The following is a 23,777-nucleotide window of genomic DNA, read 5'->3' as shown; positions in this document are numbered from 1 at the left end:
TATGTTCCTTTATGATTTTATTTTATGTTTTTAATGACTGACTTAATGCTCCTTCCCATATTCTCCATGTGTTACTGTAGAGTGAAAGCCTCAGTGAAGCCCAGATCCAAACAGTGAGTAGAAATGAAAATGTGTTCCACCTATTTTTAGGTCAATAACTTCTTCACAACATGTTCACCTACTTTGTCCTTCTCTCTATACATAGTTTTGACTGCTAATTCATAGGTTCCATTTTAAACAAATTTTTAAAGCAAATCCCAGTCAAAGACACTTTTCTGACACTGGATGCAGGGATTATTTCTTGTGGCCTTATGCTAGTACACCAAAGAGATGCAGTTTAAGTTCTTGAAATCTATTTCCTTCAATCCGTATTTTTCATAAAAAGCTTCACTGAGGATTCTGCAGTGTTATTTGTAATAAAGTGACATTAAATTAGATTTATTGGGTGTGGTTAATGTGCTTACGACGCACATACTGAAATTGTATCTTAGGGTGAGGCCATCATCTTATTGGTTAATTTGACTTTATTAACTGGTTCAGTATAATACTTTGAGGGAATATATAAGTTTGCTGGGTAAGCTTTGTTGCAACTAATTAATTTCAGTGAGATTTGACTACTCACTGACAAACTGAAAAGTGATAAACCAAAACAGATGAAGAAAGCCAAGTGCTCATTAGCTTAGATAAAATGTGATCACTAATGCTACATGTTAATCCCACATGGGTCACTTTGGTCCTTTATCGTCTTGGTACCATTACCATTAAATAAAATATGCAAGGTATTAATTTTACTTATGAAGTAAAAACACTGAAAAATCCTGTTAATCTATTTCTCATTAGGACTTCCATTTCCCACTTTCTAATAAGGAACAATCACAGTGCAATTTGAGACATCGGGTTTTTTTTGTACCTTACTATAGGATGGCATATTGGTGTTTATTGAAGCTGTCTGAAGTTTCAAAATAGGGAAGTATTGTTACAATTGTCCCGAATGTTAATGAGTCATCTGTGGAGTTCAATAAACAGCTTTATCGCTCTTCTTTAAGGAATTATATACTAGCATTGGAGGCAATGGAAAGAGATTCACTTGGCTAATACATAGGTTGAGAGGAAGTTACTAAAAAGTTGTATCTGTATTTCATTTTTGGAGTTTAACTGAATGAGGAGCAATCAGAGTGGACTGTCTAAAATCCTAAGCACGCATGACAGAATAGATGCTAAGAAATGCCCACTAATGGTAGAGTCTCAAACAAGGGGATATAGCTAAAAGATGGTCATTTACAAATGAAGTGCACAGAAATTTCTTCCTGCAGATCTCTTGCAGAGGGTGACAAATCTCTGAAATCCCCGGAGGGATGCAGAGACTGGATGACTGGAGGTATTTAAAGAGGAGGCAGATACATTTTGAAACATTGGAAATTGATGGCTATAATGAATTGGGACAGAAGAGTGGTTGAAGGCTGGGATAGATAGCCACAATTATGTTTAATAGGGAAAGGGCAGGCCTGAGGGGCTAGGTGTGCTGCTACTTCTATTTTCTTATGTGTTGTGGAACAGCAGACACCCATGGTATTGATGCTACTGAAGTACTAATATTGTTTGTTAGATTAGCAATCCCTAAACAAAGTACGGGAATGAATTTTAAGATCAATGCAAAAAATCAGTTTTTGTTCCAGAATTACAAAGAAGACTATTTGGTGCATTATTTCTCTATTGGAGTAAGTTGAGGGACAAATGTCAGTTTTGATATCAGGTGGACACTTTGCTCATTGAATAGTGAAGTGGGATCTGCTGCCTTCATCTGACAGGATAGTTAGGGCTTCAGCAGAAGATTTCATTAAAGGATGGAAAGTCCAAAAATGCAACACCCACTTAGAGTAACACATGTTGATAACAAGAGACCTCAGTGGAGCTTTTTGTGAATATGTGTTACAGCCATTAAAGACAGAATGGTTATTTTCATGGGTCCAGAGAGTCTTCTGTTTACTTTCAATCATAATGCTCTCTGCTACTTCAATTATGGTTTATTAAATGCTTTTTATGAAGTCAAGCAGCAAAATATGGAAACTGTTCTTTCTCAAGTAAGGGACTGCAGGATTAGTGTGGGAGGGAACAAGACTTTGTATTAGATACAAGACTATAGGTTAATAAGAAAACTTTACAGGAGCAGTGTTTTAAATTATCTTCATCAGTATTGGGTTTAATATCACCAGCAGAGATTGTGAAATTTGTTAACTTAGTGGCAGCAGTACAATGCAATACAAGATAAATCTAGAATAAATAAATTACATTAAGTATATACAGTATATATCTATGTTAAATAGTTAAATTCAAAATAATGCAAAAATAGAAATAACAAAAAACAAGTGAGGTAGTGTTTATGGATTCAATGTCCATTTAGAAATCAGATGGCAGAGGTGAAGAAGCTGTTCCTAAATCTCTGAGGATGTGCCTTCTTGCTTCTATACCTCCTTCCTGATGGTAACAATTTTTAAGGTTGCAGTTATAAAAGATGACATTTTCTTTGTCATTCTCCTTTGGATATCTGGTTCCAGAGAAACTAATGTTTAAAGTGAGGTGATTGGAGGTTATTTTTTCCCTCTATTTGTCAGGTAGATGCAAGTAATATAGCTACAATGAAATAGCTTTGCTTGCATGTACCTGATACTAAAACACAAGGCTATAACACTGTTACATGATATTGATGGCAGTCTCAGTCATTGCTCCATCCAGTGTTGTAAAATGATTGAATTAAGTTGTTTGAAGTCTGGCTTCACTGATGGTGAGGACTTAAACTGAAGTGTGTTCAAGCATCCACATGGTCCATCTGTCTAAAGATACTTGCCAATAATTGGGCTGAATTTTTTTCCAGTGGTATGTTGAGCTTCTTTCTTTTCAAGGATGGGTATGTTGATGGAATTATCTTCTCCAATTGACCATTTGACTGTCCATCATTCACAATGGAAAGCAGTTGACTACAAAACATTGGTCTGTTTCTTTGGCCATGGTTTACTTAATTTTGTAATTAGCCTTTGATTAATATACCTAAAGGCTTGTATTTTCACCAATATGGCTGCATTTTATGCATATTTATAGTGACTCTTGGCTTCCCTGGTGTTGAAGCTTAATGGTAGTCTGAAAGATTGCTTTTCTTAATTTCAGCATTTATTGTCTGAGCTGAATAGGTTGCTAGGCTTTTAAAAAGGGAAATCCAGGTAGGAATAGCAAAGGAACACACACACACACAAAATGCTGGAAGAATTCAACAGGCCAGGCAGCATCTAAGGAAAAGAGTAAACAATCAATGTTTTGGGCTGAGACCCTTCATCCAGAACTGGAAAAAAGATGAGAAGTCAGAGTAAGAAAGTGGGGGGGGGGGGGGGGGGAGGAAGAAATGCAAGGTAGTAAGTGATAGGTGGGACCATGAGAGGAGCAGGGGTGAAGAAAGGAGCTGGGAAGTTGATTGGTGAAAGAGGTAAAAAGCTGGAGAAGGGAGAATCTGACAGGAGAGGATGGAAAGCCATGGAAGAAAGGGAAGGGGGAGGAGCACCAGAAGGATGTGATGGACAGGTAACAGATAAAGTGAGAGAGGGAAACGGGAATGGGGGAATCATGAAGGTGGGGGGGTTACCATTACCAGAATTTCAAAAAATTGTTTATCATGCCATCAGGTTGGAAGCTACCCAAACTGAATATAAGGTGCTGCTCCTTCAACCTGAGCATGGCTTCATTATGGTAGACGAGGAAGCCATGGACTGACGTGTGGGAATGGGAAGTTGAATTAAAATGGGTGGCCACTGGGAGATCCTGCTTTTTCTGGTGGATGAAGCGTAGGTGCTCCTCCTCCCTTACTACCATTCAGGGCCCCGAACAGTCCTTCCAGGTGAGTCGACACTTCACCTGTGAATCTTTTGATGTCAGCTACTGTACCTGGTGCTCCTGGTATGGCCTGCTGTATGTTGGTGAGACCTGACGTAGATTGGGAGACTGCTTTGCCAAGCACCTATGCTCTGTCCACCAGGAAAGGTGGGATCTCCTAGTGGCCACCCATTTTAATTCCACTTTCCATTCCCATTCCAACATGTCAGTCCATGGCCTCCTTTACTGCTGCAATGAGGCCACACTCAGGTTAGAGGAGCAATACCTTATAATCCATCTGGGTAGCCTCCAACATGATGGCATGAACATTGATTTGCCGAACTTCTGGTAAAGCCCCCCCATTCCTTCACCATTCCCCATTCCCATTTCCCTCTCTTATTTTATTTTCTCACCTACCCATCACCTCCCTCTGGAGGATCCTCCCCCTTCCCTTTCTTCCATGGCCTCTGTCCTCTCCCATCAGATTCCACCTTCTCCAGCCCTTGATCTCTTTCACCAATCGACGTCCCAGCTCTTTTACTTCACCCCTCCCTCTCTCCCGGATTCACCTATCACTTACTGACAAATTTCTTCCTCCCCTCCCCCCATCTTTTCTCTCCAGTTCTGATGCAGGGTCTCAGTCCGAAATGTCAAATGTTTACTCTTTTTCATAGATGCTGCCTGGCCTGTTGAGTTCCTCCAGCACTTTTGTGTCTGTCTGTCTTGGATTTCCAGCATCTGCAGATTTTCTCTTCTTGTGATTGGATTACTACAGTACCGCACTATTTATTTTGCACTCTTTTTGCACTACGTAATTAATTTAATCTATATATATATATATAGTTGTAATTTGTGTTTTATAATTATGTTTTGCAATGTACTGCTGCTGCAAACAACAAATTTCATGATATATACCAGTGATATTAAACCTAATTCTGATTCTGAAATACATTTGGGTATTGGCTGGATTTTGACAATGTCTTGGTTTCACAGCCACAATATCTGATGTTATATTAAATTTTTAAATTATTTATTGAATTTCCCCTGTTTCTATGGTAGGATATTTCACAGATTCAATTTCCCCAAGTTAACCATAATGCTCTAGTATTCTTTAAGCTTAGTTCCTCCCCGTCCCTTGTTTGGCAGATTGGACGGCAACCTTGCTGTTTTACGTTTGTCTGTTTTATGAGGTCGAGTTGCTCACTCTATGTTCATACGTGGCACGGGTGGAAAGTGTGCAAGGAGCCGTCTGGTTTTGAATCCAGGATCTCCGAAGTCTGAGTGTGGATACTACTACACTACTGGCACAGACATCCTTTACGCTTATTCATTAGATCAGTGGTTCCCAACCTTTTCTATCCACCACACCCCTAGGAATGTTTGATTAATGTTCGCACCCCCTACAAAAGTAATATCACATTTGAAGATAAAGAAGTCTAATTTCTAATTTTTGAACCACATACAAAACAGCGGGTGAACAAATTGAACTTAAAAAAAATAAGCTTTTAACTCAGTGCATAAAATGCAAATATAAATTGAGCAATTAGATTCTAATTTATTCAGGAAAAAATTGTAAACAGTAAATTGATGAGACTCCTCAACTCTGAGGTGTAACTCCCAGGTAACACTGATGAGACTCCTCAACGCTGACTAGGGCAGCAAGAAACTGGAGTGAGTTTACGTCTCTCTCGACTCAGGCAGCGGGAGACTGGAGTGTGCTTGGAACAAACGTTACTACCACTTCTCAAGGCGCACTGGCAGCTGGCTGAGCGATGACTCGTGACTTGTCACTCAAGCACACAAGCCACTCTTTGTCGCACCCCCTGAAATAGCATCTTGCACCCCAGGTTGGGAACTCCTGCATTAGATAATAGATTGTGGTCCATAATGCAGACATGAGTGATTAGTTTTGAGATACTAAGTCTGACTTTTTAAATACAGTGATAGCACCATGCACAGCAAAGGAAGATATATGTTCCTAAAGCAAGACTTTGCCTGCATAAATGCTATATGGTGGTCAATCCTACCAGTAATGATATTGGTGTGATCAAAATGGTTTTCTCTTGCTTTTTTTAAATCACTTGTTACCTGCCACAGTTTGCCCTTCAGGATTCAGCCAGCTCATTGAGTGGATTGTATGGTCAGAATTTTGGCAATTTAGAAGGTTGGCTGAAATGCCATTGGGTGCATGTTGGAGGAAGGAATTGATTAGTTGCTATAGATCTAGAAGCATTTGTAGGCCACTCGACATTTTTTAAAAAAATCCTTAAAAGACATTTGTGAACCAGGTTATTCTCATGACTTTGCTCCAGTTGCACAGCATATATTATTGAGACAAGTTTGGCATTCTATTTGTAATTAATGAATTGACTTTAAACTACTCACTGTCATGATAGATTTGGACTCCCTTCTTTGAATTATTATTCTAGCTTCTGTATCACTAGCTGGGCTGTATAACTATTTCGGTACCATTTTCCTAAAATTAGTCATTCAAATATGAAAAGTTCATTAAGCAAGAGTTTTGGTATTAAAAATGCCATTCATGGCATGTTGTTCTCTAAAATTGCTATTAGTTAATGAATAACTAATAAATTAGTAATGATAATGTAACTTACAGGTTGAAAATGTTACTGTCCAGCTCCCTGCACTTTATTGCTAATTCTTATGTTAGTCCCATTTTCTTGCAGTAGGTATTCAACCCTTCCATGCTTTTTTTCTGCAAGTACCTGCCCTTCTAATTGTTATGATTGTATCTGCCCCTACCATTTCCACTGTCGGCTCATTCCACATAATCACCACATTCTGTGTGGGAAAACCTGTCCCTCAGATTTCCTTTAAATTTCTCCCATAACACAACAAGAAAGAATTAGGCCATTTGGCCCATTGAGTCTGTTCCGCCATTCCATCGTGGCTGATTTATTATCCCTCTCAACTCCATTCTCCTGCCTTTTCCCTGTAGTCTTTGATATCCTTACTAATCAAGAACTTAGCAACCATCTCTTTAAATATACCCAATGAGTTGGCATCCACAGCCATCTGCGGCAATGAATTCCTCAGATTCACCACCTGCTGGCTAAGTAAATTCCTCTTATCTTTGTTCTAAATGGGCATCCCTCTAATCTGAGGCTGTGCCCACTGGTCCTAGACACCCCCACTATAGGAAACAACCTCTCCACATCTGCTCTATATAGGCCCATTGATATTCGATAGGTTTCAGTGAGATCCTGCTCATTTTTATAAACTCCAGTGAGTCAGACAGAGTCATCAAATGCTCCTTTTGCATTAACTTTTTCATTTCTGGAATCATTCTCTTGAACTTCTTCTGGACCTCTCCAATGCCAGCACATCTTTTCTTATATAATGGACCCAAAGCTATTCACAATACTCCAAGTGTTGGCTTACCAACCCCTTTTAAAGCCTCAGCATTACATCTTTGCTTTTTATGTTCTAGTATCTCGAAATGAATGCTAACATTGCATTTGCCTTCCTTGCTACAGACTCAACTTACAAGTTAACCTTAAGAGAATCCTGCGCAAGGACTCCTATGTAACCTTTGCACTTCCTGATTTTTGAATTTTCTTCCTGTTTGTAAGGTAGTCTACAGCTTTATTCCTTCTACGAAAGTGCATGACCATACACTTCCCTACACTATATTCTGTCTGCCACTTCTTTGCTCATTTTTCTGATCTCTCTAAGTCCTTCTACAGACTCCCTACTTCCTCAACAGGACCTGCCCCCCACCTATCTTTGAATCATCCGCAAACTTGGACATGAACCAGAAAAGGCCCCCTTTTTTCCCCACTCTTTTCCTCCTGACAGTCAACTAATTTTCTATTTATGCTGGTATCTTTCCTGTTATACCAAGATATGTAATACCTTATCTTGTTAAGAAGCTTCTGGCTAGCTGGCGTATAACTTCATTTTCTTCTGCCTCCCTCCCTTCCTAAAGAATGGGGTGACGGTGCAATTTTTCAGTCCTCTGGAGCTATGCTAGAATCTAGTGATCCTGAAAGATCATTTCTAATGCCTCCATTATCTCTTCAGGTACCTCTTTCAGAAGTCAGACTTACAGCTTCCTAAGCACCTTCTCCCTGGTAATAGCAAGTACACTTCTGCCCCCTTACACTCAAAATTCTGGCACACTGCTAATGTCTTCCACAGCAAAAAGTGGTATAAAATACTTATTCATTATTCCACCATTTATTTGTCCCCCATTACTAACTCGCCTGAGTTATTTTCCAGTGGTTTGATATCCACTCTTGCCTCTCTTTTACTCTTTATATATCTGAAAAAGCTTTTGGAATACTCTTTAATATTATTAGCTAGCTTACCTTCATATTTCATCTTTTCTCTCCTGATAGCTTTTTTAGTTGCCTTCTGTTGGTTTTTAAAAGTTTCCAAATCTAACTTCCCACTGGTTTTTGCTATATTATATACCTCTCTTTTGCTTTTATGCTGTCTTTGACTCCCCTTATCAGTCATAGCTGTCTCATCCTCCTAGAATACTTACTCATCTTTGCGCCTTCTGAATTGCTCCCAGAAACTCTAGCTATTGCTGTTCTGCCATCATCCAAATCATTAATGTAAATGACAAACAACTGTTGATCTAGTCCTGACAAAGGGTCTTGGCCTGAAACGTCAACAGTGCATCTCCCTATAGATGCTGCCTGGCCTGCGGCGTTCCACCAGCATTTTGTGTGTGTTGTTGATCTAGCACTAATTTCTGCAGTACATGAATGCTTTATAGGCCTCCAGTCTCAAAAACAACCCTCTGTCTCCCACCAAGAACCAATCTAATTCTGTATCCATTAAATTAGCTCACCCTGGATCCATGTGAGCTAACCTTGTAGATGGAAGGTTATTGATCACTGGTAAATCCCATTAAAAGGAATAGATTTCCCTGTTGGCACTTGATGCATCAATGGGCCAGAACCACTAGTTAACATGCATCACAAGACAGCTCATCTCATCTCACTTCTTGAAATCAGAGATAAGCTGGAGGTCTGACAATACTGAGCTGTAAAAATATCAACTGCAATTGGCATAACAGACACAATTAATGTTGTTGATCCTGACTGGAAAAGTAAATGCAAATGATTTGATTATTTTTCTTTACTTGCTTTTAATCAGTTTGTTATTAATTAACATATTGATTTTCAATTTTTGCTTAATATTTGCCATTTATCTGTAATGTTTTAAATAATTATTTTTGACTGGGTCTATCCATTAGTGAAATTTAAAAATAGAAAAACTTTAGGTGGAATGAGCCTAAAATATGATCCGGGTAGTCCAGAGTAGTCCAATTTGAGATGAAAAAAATTAAAGCCAGATGTATCAGTATTAAGTGGACTCAATAGAATTACAAAGGCACGAGAGAGTTACTGTTGAGTGGAAGGAGACACTAGCAAGTATGATGGCAGAACAGCAATAGCTAGAGTTTCTGGGAGCAATTCAGAAGGCGCAAAGGTGAATAAGTATTCTAGGAGGGTGAGACAGCTATGACTGACAAGGGGAATCAAAGAAGCATAGAAGCAAAAGAGAGGTATATAATATAGCAAAATCAGTGGGAAGTTAGATTGGGAAACTTTTAAAAACCAACAGAAGGCAACTAAAAAAGCTATGAGGAGAGAAAAGATGAAATATGAAGGTAAGCTAGCTAATAATATTAAAGAGTATTCCAAAAGCTTTTTCAGATATATAAAGAGTAAAAGAGAGGCAAGAGTGGATATCAGACCACTGGAAAATAACTCAGGAGAGTTAGTAATGGGGGACAAATAAATGGTGGAATAATGAATAAGTATTTTATACCACTTTTCGCTGTGGAAGACATTAGACATTGGATGAAAATGCAGGTGGTATGATGACTAAGTTTACAGATGATACTGAAATTGGTTATATGGTGGACAGTGAAGAAGTTTATTTAAGATTACAATGGGATCTTGATCGACTGGGCAAATATGCTAAGGAATAGCTGATGAATTTAATCTGGATAAATGAAAGGTGTTGTATTTTGGTAAGACAACCCAAGGCAGTACTTGGACAGTAAATGGCAAGGCTCTGAGGAATGCTGTAAAACTGAAAGACCTATGGGTACAAGTTGACAAGGTGGTGAAGAAGACATTTGGCATGCTTGCTTTCATCAGTCAGGCTTTTAAGTACAAGAGTTGGTACATCATGTTGCAGCTGTGCAAGCCATGGGTAAAGCCACATTTGGGGATCTGGTTGTGACCTGCTTGAGAAAGAATGCAATTAAACTTGAAAAGATTTTTAAAAATATTTATAAGGTCGTTAGCTGGACTGGAGGGTTTGAATGGGCTAGGATTTTTTCCTTGGAGTATGGGAAGCTGGTGGGGGGGGGGTGGTAACCTTATAGAGCTATATAAAATCTTGAGGGGTATAGATAAGATGAATAGCCACAGTCCTTTCCCTAAGGCAGGGGAGTCCAAAACTAGAGGGTAGAGGGCAAAGGTTTAAAGTGAGAGGGAGAAAATTTAAAAGGGACCCAAGGGACATCTTTTTCACATTGTGTGATGCACTTATAGAACTAGCTGCCAGAGGAAGTGGCAGAGGCAGGTACAAATATGCCATTATAAAGATATTTGGATAAGAATAGTTTGGTGTGGTATCAGTCAAACGTGGGTAAATTGGACCAGTTCAACTAGATAACTTGGTTGGCCTGTATGAGTTGTACCGAAGGATCTGTTTTCTGTCCTATATCCCAGGATCCTTGAACTGAAGTCTATATCACATGTGAACTCCAAAAGTGTAATGCAGATATAAATTAAATCTAGCAGTAGGTACCAGCTATATTCTAATTATAGTTGACCTGGCTTGACATCATGTTCTGTGCAAATAATCAAAAGTTGTAGGATAAACAGAATTCAATCTGTCTCTGTGTATATCTTATATCATTAACCCTTCACATGTGGCAAAATTGGAAGGAATAAATGTGGGAAATGAGTATTAAGCAAATACACTGTAGATCTATTCCAAAGAAATGCAACAAAAGATTCTTTATTGTATTAAAGTAAGAGCTGTGCTACGCACCTACCTTTCTTGCATGTGTTTTCCTTAATGTCTCTCTTTTAACTTTTATCACAGGATTTATCTCCATCAGAATCAGAAGACCGAACTCCTGGACGACTTCATGCCATTTGGCCACCCCCCAAACCAAAAGATGAGGAAGAAAAAGTGGGGTTAAAATACACAGAAGCTGGTAAGAAGCAACTTGATGCTCTATTAAATATATTGATATAAAATTCAATTAAAATATTTGTGTGGCAATTTTAGAAGTATTTGGTTGTATGGATTTTGATTTACTCTCTGAAGTTTGCAAATGTGACATGTCTAAAATGTAAGTGGCCCTCTTGTGCAGAACTACCACACTTAATGATATTAGCAGCTTGCGCTAGATTTGGGAAGATGTATTGAGTGGAAAATGGTTTGTATTTTTGATCAGAAACATACACTTCATTGAGAAGAACCATCTAGCATGTAGATACTAAACTGCATTATGTAAGTGGCTAACTAAGCAATTAGCTTCTTTCTTTTGGTCTACTATATGTTATCCATATTATCCATTTATGCATCTTTGGGCCATATTGAGGCATTAAATACTCAATAGAGTTATATTAGTTAAACTTACTTTTGGATTGTATTGCACAGAATGTATTTTGTGACTGAAGTTGTATTCAGCCGAATCAGATAAACGCCCAATGTACTCTACCTTGTAAGTTGATGTGTAGGCAAATTAATTCTGTTTGAATGGTATTCAACAGCATAATCTGCAAGTTAAATATAGAAGGTATCAAGTTTTGAACTGGGTTTGCAACATCTATCTACTGTTTCTAGATGTTTCACAAAGCTGAAAACAACCTGCAATGCCTGTTAGTCCAGTTCAGTTTTCGCTCCACCTGGTACTGTCTGTGACACCGTGTGACAGTAACCCAGTCAATGGATTGTTCACATTTTTTTCTGAAATCGTATTCATTTTATTGCTTTTATTTGGTAACTCCATTTTTGTTCTCGGTGCAATTAACCATTCCAGTAGAAATTGAAATGAGGTTATACCCATTTTGACGTTCGTATTAAGCAGAATTTCCTTTCAATCTCTTAGTCATGGCCAAATGAGCAAAGCCTGCTGTGATTCTGCATAAGCATAATTGCAAGCCTTGAGGTTCCGATAACTTTGGATAGTTGAATAGCTGAGATTTGCAGCACAGTGGTGTAGCTGGTGGACCTGCTGCTTCACCCTTCCATCAAACCAGGTTCGATCCTGACTTAAGGTACTGCCTTTGTGCAGGCTGCACAGTCTCCTTATGGCTGTGTGTGTTTCTTTCCACACGTCAAAGACCTGCAGGTTGGTAAATTAAATTGTAAATTGTAAATTGCCACTGTAAATTGACCCCTGGGCAGAGTTCATAGTAGTGGTATAATTTGCGGGAATTGAGAATAGTGGTATAATTTGGGGGAATTGATAGGATTGCATGGAGAATAAAATGAAATTAATATAAATGGGTTCTTAATGGTCACCATGGACTCAGAGAATGGCAGGACCTGTTTCCATACTGTAAGGCTACTGCCTACACAGTGGCAGCAGTGAGTAAATCAGGGTAATTTTGCTCATTCACATCCTGATGGCATTTGCTGCACTGAGAATTCTAACCTGCCCTCCTCATGTGCACAGCCACCTAAGGCCATTGGGATTTCTAAGCAGTCTTCTCAATTGACTGCTCAGCTGTGTTGTTCAGTATAGGTTTTCCAGTTGCTGTCATGGCATTAGCAAGTTCAATCCTGACACTAGTCCCAAATAAAACTGTGAATATCATTCATTTTCATCTCTTGATGAAGCCTCTGAGAATCTGTACTCAATTGCCTCCATAATAAATGTGCCTTTCCTGAGGTGAGCTGCCTCAGGAACAGGTCTGCTGTTTTTCTCTTGCAGTGTTGAAACACTATGATGGCCTCATCTGAGTTCAGCATCTCTAAAGGAGATTATCTGGTGGTATTTCTTTGTCATCTGTAGGATCTTGTGTACAGGTTAATCACCTGCCTTTATCTGCACTGTTTATTTGCCTTTAAAGTCTTGGGATTTCCTCTGATTTTGAAAGAAACTGTTTAAATCTGACTCTTCCTTTTCTGGTTTTCTGTTTCTTACTCAGAACATAAGCTATCCACTGATATCTACTAGGAACCTGGGGAATCTCATGGCTACTTTAACTATACTTCCATCCACCAATACCTAACTATACTTCCAGTAAAGACAACCTTCCATTCTCTCATTTTCTTTGTCTCTGCCAAATGTGTTCTCCAGGTGAAGCTTTCTACCCTTGGACCCCTGAAATGTACTTCCTTGGGAAAATACCTTCTCTTCTACTGAGGTTGATGGAGCCCTCACATGCATCTCCCTTGTTTCCCACATGTCTACTCTCACCCCTTCTCTTACCAGTCTGAACAGAGAAACAGTTCAATTCATACAAAATGATGGAGCAACTCAGCAGGTCAGGCAACATCAATGGAGGGAAACAGGCAATCAATGTTTTGGGCTGAGAACCTTCATCAGGCCTGCTGAGTCCTTACGAAGGTTCTCGGTCTGAAAAGTCACCTATTCATTCACCTCCATAGATGCTGCCTGACCTTCTGGGTATCTCTGGGTGTTGCCCTTGATTTTTGGCAACTGAAGTTTTTCTCGTGTCTCCTAGAGATATAGTACCCCTGGTCTCTGGGTTTTGTTTCACTAGACTCGTGGCGGAGAGGGAATCTGGGAGGACTGGTGAGAAAGGAATAGAGGGAATGTGGAATATTGGTAGCATACAGTACAGTGGCCACAATATGTGTTGTATATAAAATGGTAAAACAGCCATCAGCCTAAAATATTCTGTTTTCCCCACCAGACCTGTTGGGTATATTGAACGTTTTCTGTTTTTGTATCTAATTTCCAGCATCTGCAGATTTTCTTTATCAATCTTTTATTAGTTAAATAAAAGAGTGTGTGTGTGTGTGTGTGTGTGCGCGCGCATGCGCGCGCGCAAGAGGAGAATTATCCCAAACATCTATATTAATAATAATAATTCATGTAAAAGGTAAAATAAACATTATCAAGATCATACATAGTATTAATCTAATAGTATGTAATAAAGAAAAAGATCATTGATTCTCCTCTTTTCCATGAAAAGAAAAAAAATAAAGAAACTTTTATAATTATAATATACGTTTAAAAATCCACAAAACAAAAAGAAAACAATAAAATAGAGAAAAAAAACTGGGCTGCTCAAACTGAGAGTGAAAGCAAGAAAAAAGAAAAACTGTCTGATTGAATCCAATATTTCGAGAAGGTAACTGGAAGAGCAATAAGTCAAAGCATATGAAAATATTAAATAAAAGGTCACCAGGTTTCCTCAAATTTAAAGGATGTATCAAATGTCCAACTTGTTATTTTCTCTAATCTGCACTTTTTTTATTGTTGCTTTCCATCTAGCTCTATCACTGCAGAATGTTTTTGTTCTAGGACTTGCCTTTCTTAATGATTTGGCAACAAATAGGATTTCCCACTACTGCAAATTGGTTAAATGTGTTGCTGAAGAAGGCATTTATTAGGTCACATTTTTAACCATTCTTTTGTGCTTTAGAGGTGAGAAGTACTCTCTGGAAAATAATTGCTCAGTGTCTCACAAGGCTGCCATATTCCTCTATAGATTGTGATGAAAGAATTTTAGCTAAAAATAAACTATTTCTCTTTGAGCAGGTGCATCCTGATTTTCTGAATGCATTTCGGATTTGCAGTTCGTTGTAAACATTGCACACATTTTCAGAAATAATCGTTGTAATATACCTAGAGCCAGTTTCAGTAATTGAATACAGGCATGAAATATAACTACTTAGGCTCATTCATTTAACAGTGCCTAAGTGATGCACTGCCTTGCGTGGTTCATCAGAACAACCATTATTAAATATCTCCACGGACCCACTTCGCCCCCTGCCAACTCCTGTGGCCTGTAATGCCATATATATTATTTCTTCCATGAAGCCAGGATGTATCAATATTATACATTTAGCACTGGTGTTGTATTGCTATTTTAAGACTTGAATGTATGCAGGAGAAGTTTAGAAATGTATTATAATGAATTCACGGGGAGAAGTAACACCAGTAAAGCTTCTTCCCCCTAGACTCATGTGGTCTCATCTAGCACAAGGGTTATTTGACTGAGAGGTAGTGTTGTTGCTGCAGTAATCCATATATTTCACCTCATCTACATCTCCTTGGTGAATCAGTTGTCTCCTACTGGCCAAATGGATCAGACTTGTTCTCGGAAATGCTTTCTATCAAGACCCATTTACTAAAAGTACAAATTCATGGTCTCAATAAAAGTATGAACTTCAGCCAACATGACTGGTCCTTCACTGTGGGGCAACACCTGTATGTACAGCTCTTGCTGGCAGATATCCAGGCAATCAACATTGTAAACCCATCTCATTTGAATAATAGTCTTAATATTCTCTTTGTGTTGAATGACTGATATTGTCAACTTGCAATACATGCCCACATTTGAAAATATTGCACCTCGGTTCACAGACATTATCTATTTTACAAATTTTTATGACAAGGAAAAGGTTATCTGGCCTATTGGGCTGTGCCGACTCCCAGTAAGACAATCTCACCAGATTTCCATTTCCTCCTCCTCCTCCTTAGTCCATCTCTGCACTTTATTCTTTCTCACTTTCCCATTAACTCCCCTTTGGTTCTTTTTGACACATAATGACACTAAGGCATAGTTTACATTGGTCTCAGTTCACCAGCATGGCTTTGGAAAGACACAGACATCTCTGGCGCTGTGGCTCAGAAAGGAAAGGGGGATAAAAGGACTGCAGTAGTGATGGGGGTTCCTTGGTTAAAGGAGTAGACACCAGATTCTGTGGGCACGATAGGAACATATGGATGGTATGTTGCCTCCCAGGTGCCAGTGTCAGGGATGCCTCTGATTGGGTCCACAGCATTCTAAAGGGGAGGGTGAGCAGCTGATGTCTTGGTATATATTGGCGTCAATAACATGGGTAGGAAAAGGGAGGAGGTCCTGAAGGGAGATTTTAGGGAGCTTTGTAGAAAGTTGAAAAGCAGGATTTCCAGGGTAGTAATATCTGGATTGCTGCCTGTGCCATGAGCGAATGAGGTTAAGAATAGGATGATTTGGTAGATGAATGTGTGGCTGAAGAACTGGTGCAGGGGGCAAGGTTTCAGATTTCTGGATCATTGGGATCTCTCCTGGGGACGGGTTACACTTGAACTCGAGAGGGAGACCAACATCCTTGCAAGCATGTTTGCTGGAACTGTTGAGGAGGGTTTAAATGGATTTGGCAGGTGTATAGGAAACCAAGTGATAGGGCTGAGGATGGGGGGGGGGTGCAGTTGATATACAAGCAGAAACAGTGTATAATGAGTCCGTCAGGAAGGACAGGCAGATGATAGGGCAAAATTGCAGTCAGTGAAATGAGTTGCAGTATAACGGGAACAAAATCAAAAAGGGTGATGAATACAGGACTGAAGGTGTTATGTTGGCATTCATGCAGTACTCAAAATATGGTAGATGATTCTGCAGCACAGTTAGTGATTGGCAGGTATGACATTATGGGAATCAGTGAGTAGTGGTTAAAAAAAGATTATGTTGGGAGCTTAACATCCAAGGATACACATTGTTTGAAAGGACATGCAGGTAGGCAGAGGGGGTGCAGTGGCTCTGTTGGTAAAAGATGAAATCAAATCATTAGAAAGAGGAGACCTGGGATCAGAAGATGTAGAATCATTGCAGAAAGGAACTGCAAGGGTAAAAAGACCCTGGCAAGAGTTGTATACAGGCCTCCGAACAGTAGCCAGAATGTGGGCTACAAATTTCAGTCGGAGATAGAAAATACATGTCCAAGGGGCAATGTTACAATTGTCATGGGGGATTTCAATATGCAGGTAGATTTGGAAAATCAGGTTGGTGCTGATTTTGGATCCTATGAGATGGCTTTTTAGAGCAGTTTGCATTGAGCCCTCTAGGGATCAGCTACTCCAGAATGGGCATTGTGTAATGAACTGGATTTGATTAGGAAGCTTAAGGTAAAGGGATCCTTAGTTGGCCGTAATCATAATATATTGAATTCACCCTGTAATTTGAGAAGGAAAAGCTAAAGCCAGATGTGTCAGTATTACAATGGAGTAAAGGGAACTACAGAGCCATGAGAAAGGGGCTGGTGACAGTTGATTGGAAGGGGATTCTAGCAGGGCTGACCACAAAGCAGCAATGGCTGGAGTTTTTGGGAGTAATTTGGAAGGCACGGGATATATCCATCCCAAAGAAGAAAAAGTATTCTAAAGGCAAGATGACACAGCTGTGGCTGACAAGGGAAATCAAAGCCAAAATAAAAGCAAAATAGAGGATATATAATAGAGCAAAAATTAGTGAGAAAGTAAAGGATTGGGAAACTTTTAAAACCAACAAAAGGCAACTAAAAAGCCATAAGGATCAAAAAGATGAAATACGAAGGTAAGCTAGCCAATAATATCAAAGAGGATACCAGAAGATTTTTCAGAAGAGTAAAAGAGAGATGAGAGTAGATATTGGACCACTGGAAAATGATGCTGGAGAACGAGTGATGGGGGACAAGGAAATGCTGAATAAACTGAATAAGTATTTTGCATCAGTCTTCACTGTTGAAGACACTAGTAATAGAAACATAGAAAACCTACAGCACAATACAGGTCCTTCGTCCCACAAAGTTGTGCCGAACATATCCCTACCTTAGAAATTACTAGGCTTCCCTATAGCCCTCTATTTTTCTTTTTTTTTTGTAATTTATTTTTTTATTGAAGTTCATCATCAAACAAATATTTCCATAAGATGTATTTCAGACATTGTACATATATATCATATAATCATATATATCACAAATCTCCACAAAGTATTTATCTGAGGTATACACTTATAGAAAAGAGTGGAAAGAAAAAACAAGCAAAAGGAAAGAACTATGTACAAGTAGGGAGTGATCTTTTTTTTACAACAGGTTCATTGATTTTTGAGAATAAAATCAGGCCTATGAGGCATTATGTAGTTAAACCATATTTGGCAGGGTAAAAGGCCTAGAGTTCGTCTCAAAACTTTGCAATTAGCAAAGGAAAAGGGGGGATGGGGCCTGCCTTCTCTTAGAGATTATTATTTTCCAGCACAGTTGAGAGCTGTGATATGTTGGTGTAACCCATCATATGACGCTCAATGGAAAAACATTGAAGAGCAGGTACTTCCCATCCGCATACAAGCAATTTTGGCTGATAACAACCTGCAAAGGTACATAAATACTATTGATAACCCATGGGTGAAATTGACTCTTAAAATATGGAAAACTACTATAAAAAAATATAATCTAGAGGGAGATATTGCAATTCTTATATGGTGTGCATATGACTCGGATTTTACACCAAATATATTGAATGCTAGATTTAAGGACTGGACAGCTAAAGGAATAACAGTTCTTTGCAACATAATGAAAGAAGGAACACTGTTCAGTTTTGAAATGCTTAAAGAGAAACACTTACTAGAAAAACAAAATTTTTATCGGTATTTACAGATGCGACAATATGTTAATAAGACGTTTAAAAATGTAACCAAGGCAAATACATATAAAAGCATATAATTCAGATAATGGTAGTAGAATCATTTCAAGCATGTATAAGGGGTTGTCAAATCTTAAAACACATTCGACTTCATACATTAAAACAAAATGGGAGAAGGAAGGAGGGATAATTATATCTGAGGAAGAATGGACAACAATATGGAGATATCAGTGGAAGTGTACCAGTTCACAGAAATAGAGGGAGTTTGGATGGAAAAACTTGATAAGATATTTTATTACACCCTCTCAGAAATCCCATTATGACAGTAACCTCCCTGTTTGCTGGAGAAATTGTGGAAATCAAAATGCAAATCATTATCATTTTTTTCTAAGCTCCATGTACCTATCTAAAAGCTTCTTAAAAGACCCTATCATATCCACCTCCACCACCATTGCTGGCAGCCCATTCCACGCACTCACCACTCTCTGAGTAAAAAACTTAACCCTGACATCTCCTCTGTACCTGCTCCCCAGTACCTTAAACCTGTGTCTTCTTGTGGCAACCATTTCAGCCCTGGGAAAAAGCCTCTGACTATCCACACGATCAATGCCTCTCATCATCTTATACACCTCTATCAGGTCACCTCTCATCCTCTGTCGCTCCAAGAAAAAAAGGCTGAGTTCACTCAACCTGTTTTCATAAGGCATGCTCCCCAATCCAGGCAACATCCTTGTAAATCTCCTCTGTACTCTTTCTATGGCTTCCACATCCTTCCTGTAGTGAGGTGACCAGAACTGAGCACAGTATTCCAAGTGGAGTCTGACCAGAGTCTTATATAACTGCAACCGTACCTATCAACTCCTAAATTCAATTCCACGATTAATGAAGGCCATTACACCGTATGCCTTCTTAACCACAGAGTCAACCTGCGCAGCTGTTTTGAGTGTCCTATGGACTTGGACCCAATATGCCATATTTTTGAAAGTGGCAGGGGGCAGAAGTGAGTGCAGTTGCTATAACTACAGAAAAGGTGCATGGGAACCGAAAGGTCTATTGATAGATAAGTCACCTGGATCAAATGGACTACTCTTGAGGGCTCTGAAAGAGGAAGCTGAAGAGATTGTGGAGGCATTAGTAATGAACTTTCAAGAATCACTATAGTCTGGCATAGCTCTGGAGGACTGCAAAATTGAAAATATCACTCCAGTCTTGAAAAAGGGAGGATGACAGAAGAAATTATAAGCCTGTTAGCCTGACCTCATTGGGAGGAAGTTGGAGTCAAGAGTGGTGCTCTACAGAGGTTGGTATTGGGATCATTTCTTTTTACGTTATATGACATTGATTTAGAGGACAGAATTGATGGCTTTGTGGTCAAGTATTCGAATGATAAAAAGATAAGTGAAGGGCAGATAGTGTTAAGGATGCAGGGAGGCTGTTGAAGGACAGATTAAGAGAATGGGCAAAGAAGTGGCAGATAGAATACAGCATCAGGAAGTGTATGGTCATGCACTTTGGTAGAAGAAATAAAAGCATAGACTACCGTATTTTTTAAATGGGGGGAAAATTCAAAAATCTGAGGTGCAAAGGGTTCTTGGGAGTCCTCATGCAGGATTCCCTAAAGGCTAACTTGCAGGTTGAGTTGGTGGTGAGGAAGGCAAATGCAATGTTAGCATTTATTCCAGAGAACTCAGATATAAAAACAAGGATGTAATACTGAGGCTTTATAAGGCATTGGTGAGGCCTCCTTGAAGTATTGTGAGCAGCTTTGAGCCCCTTATCTAAGAAAGGATGTTCTGACTTTGGATAGGCTTCAAAGGGGGTTCATGAAAATGATTCAGGGAATAAAAGGCTTATCATATGAGGAGCTTTTGATGGCTCTGGGCCTGTACTTACTGGAATTTAGAAAAATGAGTGGGAGAGGGGGATCTCATTGAACCCTACTGAATGCTGAAAGGGCTAAAGTGAGTGGATGTGGAGAGGATATTTCCTAATGTGGGGAGTCTCAGACCAAAGGGCGCAACCTCAGAATAAAAGGGATGACTGCATAAATAGGATTATATTATGAACCACCCAATAGTCAGCAGGATTTAGAAGAACAAATTTTTTGAGAGAACACAGCTGTTTCAAGTAACATTAGGCTGTGATACTAGGTGATTTTAACTTTCCACATATTGTCTGGAACTCCCATACTGTAGATGGGCTGGATGGGAAAGAGTGTGTTCAGGAAAGTTTTCTTGATCAATAAATAGAGGTCACACCACGATAAAGTGCAATACTGGATATCCAATTAGGGAATGAGACAGGGTAGATGATAGACGCAGGTGTAGAGGATCACATTGGATCTAATAATCATTATCCCTTAGTTTCAAGGTAATTATGGAGAAGGATAGATCTGGTCCTCAGGTTGAGATTTTAAAGGATTTGACAAGTGTGAAGTGAGACAGGTTGTTTTGTGGCAAAGGCGTGTTTGGTAAGTGGGAGGCTTACAAAAGTGAGAGTACAGAGTTGGTATGTTCCTGTGAGAATAAAAGGCAAAGATAACAGGTTTAATGATGGTTTTTAAGAGATTTTGAGGCCCTGGTTAAGGAGGAGGAGGAGGTGTATAGCAGGAATAGGCAGCAAGGAACAAATAAGGTATTTGAGTATTAAAAAAAATGCAAGAGAACACTTGAGGAGATCAGGGAGGTTAAAAGAAGGCATGAGGTTGCCCTAACAGACAAAGTGAAGGAGAATTCTAAGAGCTTCTACAGATATATTAAGAGCAAAAGGATAGCAAAGAGGTAAAATAGGTCCTCTTAAATGTCAAAATGGTGATCTATCTATAGAGCTGAAAGAGGTCGGGATGATATTAATTTTTTTTTGGATCTCTATTTACACACAAGACAGTCACAGTCTATAGAAGTGAGGCAAAGCAGCAGTGAAGTCATTGACCATATATAAATTACAGAGGAGGAGGTGTTTGCTCTCTTGATGAAAGTAAGGGTGGATTAGTCCCCAGGGCCTCATGAGGCGTTCCCTTGGTCCTTGTGAGAGGCTGGTGCAGAAATTGCTGGGGCCCTAGCAAAGATATCTAAAACACCCTTAGCCATTGGTGAGCTGCCAAAGGATTGGAGGGTAGCTGAGGGTAGCTGGAGTAGCTGGAGCTGGGTAGCTGGAGCCTGAAGTCGCTAGTGGATTGAGTTATTGGAAGGTATTCTAAGGGACTGGATAAGTATTTGGATAGGCATGAAATAATTGGTAGGTGGTGTCTAACCAAACTTAGAGTCCTTTGAGGAGGTTATCAGGAAAGTTTATTAAGAAAAGGCAGTGGATGTTGTCCACATGGCCTTTAGCAAGGCTTTTAAGAAGGTTCCATATGGGAGGTTGGTCAAGAAGTTTCAGTCACTTGGCATTCAGGTTGAGTTAGTAAATTGGATTCAGCGTTGGTTTCATGGGAGAAGCCAGGGAGTGGTAGTAGATGATTGACTCTCTGACTGGAGGCCTGTGACTAGTGGAGTGCTGCAGGGACTGGTGCTGGGTCTGTTGCAGTTTGTCATTACATCAACAATCTGGATGATAATGTGGTAAAGTGGATTAGAAAATTTGCAGATAACACAAATATTGAGGGTGTAGTGGACTGTGAGGAAGGCTATGAAAGTTTTCAGCAGGATGTGGACCAACTGGAAAAATGGGTTGAAAAATGGCAGATGGAATTTAATGCAGACAAGTGTGAGGTGTTGTAGTTCAGGAGGATAAACCAGGGTAGGGCACTGAGAAGTGCTGGGGAATAGGGGAATCTGGGAATACAGCTTCCTAATTCCTTAAAAGTGGTGTCACAAGTAGATAGAGTTGTAAAGAGAGCTTTTGGCACATTGGCCTTCATTAATCAAAGTATTGAGTACAGGAGTTGGGATGTTGTGTTGAAGTTTTATGAGCCATTGTTAAGGCCTAATTTGGAGTATTCTGTTTGGTTTTGGTTACCTATTTACAGGAAAGAAGTCAATAAGATTGAAAGAGTACAGAGACAATTTTCAAGGATGTTGCCAGCACTTGAGGACCCGAGTTATTAAGAAAGGCTGAATTATTCCCTGAAGTGCAGGAGAATGGGGGAAGATTTGATAGAGGTATACAAAATTATGAATGCTATAGATAGGGTAAATGCAAGCAATTTTTCCCCCCAGTGAGGTTAGGTAAGATTAGAACTGGAGGCCATAGTTAAGGGTAAAAGCTGAAATGTTTAAGGGGAACAAGTGGGGTGATGTACTTCTTTGCTCAGAGGTTAACGGGAGTATGGAACAAGCTGCCAGTGGAAGTGGTGGATGTGAGTTTGATTCAACATTTAAGAGAAGTTTGGATAAGTGAATGGATGGGAGGGATATAGAGGGCTTTCCCAGGTGCCGGTCGATGGGACTATGCAAAATAATAGTTCAGCATGGACTAGATGGGCCAAAGGACCTGTTTCTGTAGTGCTCTATGATTTTATGACTAACTGAAAATACCAACAGAATTTTCGATATTGACAACATTCAACTGCACGTTAAAAGCATAAATCAAACCACATAACAAATTCAGACCTTAAAGTTGCATTTGAATTTGACTGGGTACATTTTCTTTTTCATCTTTTGTAGAATAAATAGTAAGACCTGGCCATTTGCTTTAAACTTGTGTATCTCTTGCCCTCCCCTTTTGTGTCTTTCCCTCTTCACTTCACTGAATCATATTCGGTTGTGCCTGTAGCCATTTATCTTCATGTTCTGAGTTTCCATGCTTTAAAATATGCTTTAAGTGTCGTCTGACCAACTTTTTGTCACCCCTCACAATATATTAGGCACCATTAAACTTCTAGATTAGAGTCAGTTATGTTCCTGTAGTACACTATTCATACTTGGGGTTTTTTTGTCTTTTAATTTTATGAAATTACAGCTTGCAGTTGGTGTAAAGCTTCACAACTCTGTTCTGACAAGAGTTACTATCAAGATTAACATAGATTAATCAATAAATAATGATCTCATCACAGATTTATTACATTCTGCTCTAATTAATGTACTTTGGTGAACTTTTAATCCTCCATTATTCACTCAGAGATTGTGTGTGGATAAATGATTTTTTTTATTGTTTTCGTCAATTACAACCAATCCTTTCCAGGCCTGTGAACTTTAAAGGCAAATAACATTCAACATTGAAATGTTTGCCAAAGAAAAGAAAAATTTCACATGTTGGAATTCAGAATGAGCAGAAGTTATTAATGTCTGTCAAATTATGCTGATCGAACAGTAGATAAAAAAAGTCTATTCCTACATGAAAAGAGGCTTATTGTATGTAGTCTCACTTAGAGTAACATACACCGCACAAA

The 23,777-nt window shown here is 39.2% G+C and overlaps 1 protein-coding gene across 5 annotated transcripts in view; it reads left to right on the top strand.

Annotated features, from left to right (window-relative positions):
* fmn1 (formin 1) overlaps nucleotides 1–23,777 on the top strand; it is a 381,596-nt gene that overhangs the window by 92,614 nt on the left and 265,205 nt on the right. For 4 of the 5 annotated variants that reach the window (XR_012098266.1, XM_073040129.1, XM_073040128.1 and 1 more), the window contains one exon: nucleotides 10,960–11,074. Coding sequence is in view for 4 of the 5 variants with exons in the window: in XM_073040129.1 (XP_072896230.1) it covers nucleotides 10,960–11,074 (115 nt within the window). In the remaining variant the exon portion in view is untranslated. Of the gene's footprint in view, nucleotides 1–80; nucleotides 114–10,959; nucleotides 11,075–23,777 lie in introns of all 5 variants that reach the window. The other variant, XM_073040130.1, reaches the window with a different exon arrangement.

The sequence above is a fragment of the Hemitrygon akajei genome, chromosome 3, assembly GCF_048418815.1.
Source record: "Hemitrygon akajei chromosome 3, sHemAka1.3, whole genome shotgun sequence".
Lineage (NCBI taxonomy): Eukaryota > Metazoa > Chordata > Chondrichthyes > Myliobatiformes > Dasyatidae > Hemitrygon > Hemitrygon akajei.
This window is presented reverse-complemented; position numbering and strand designations above follow the sequence as displayed.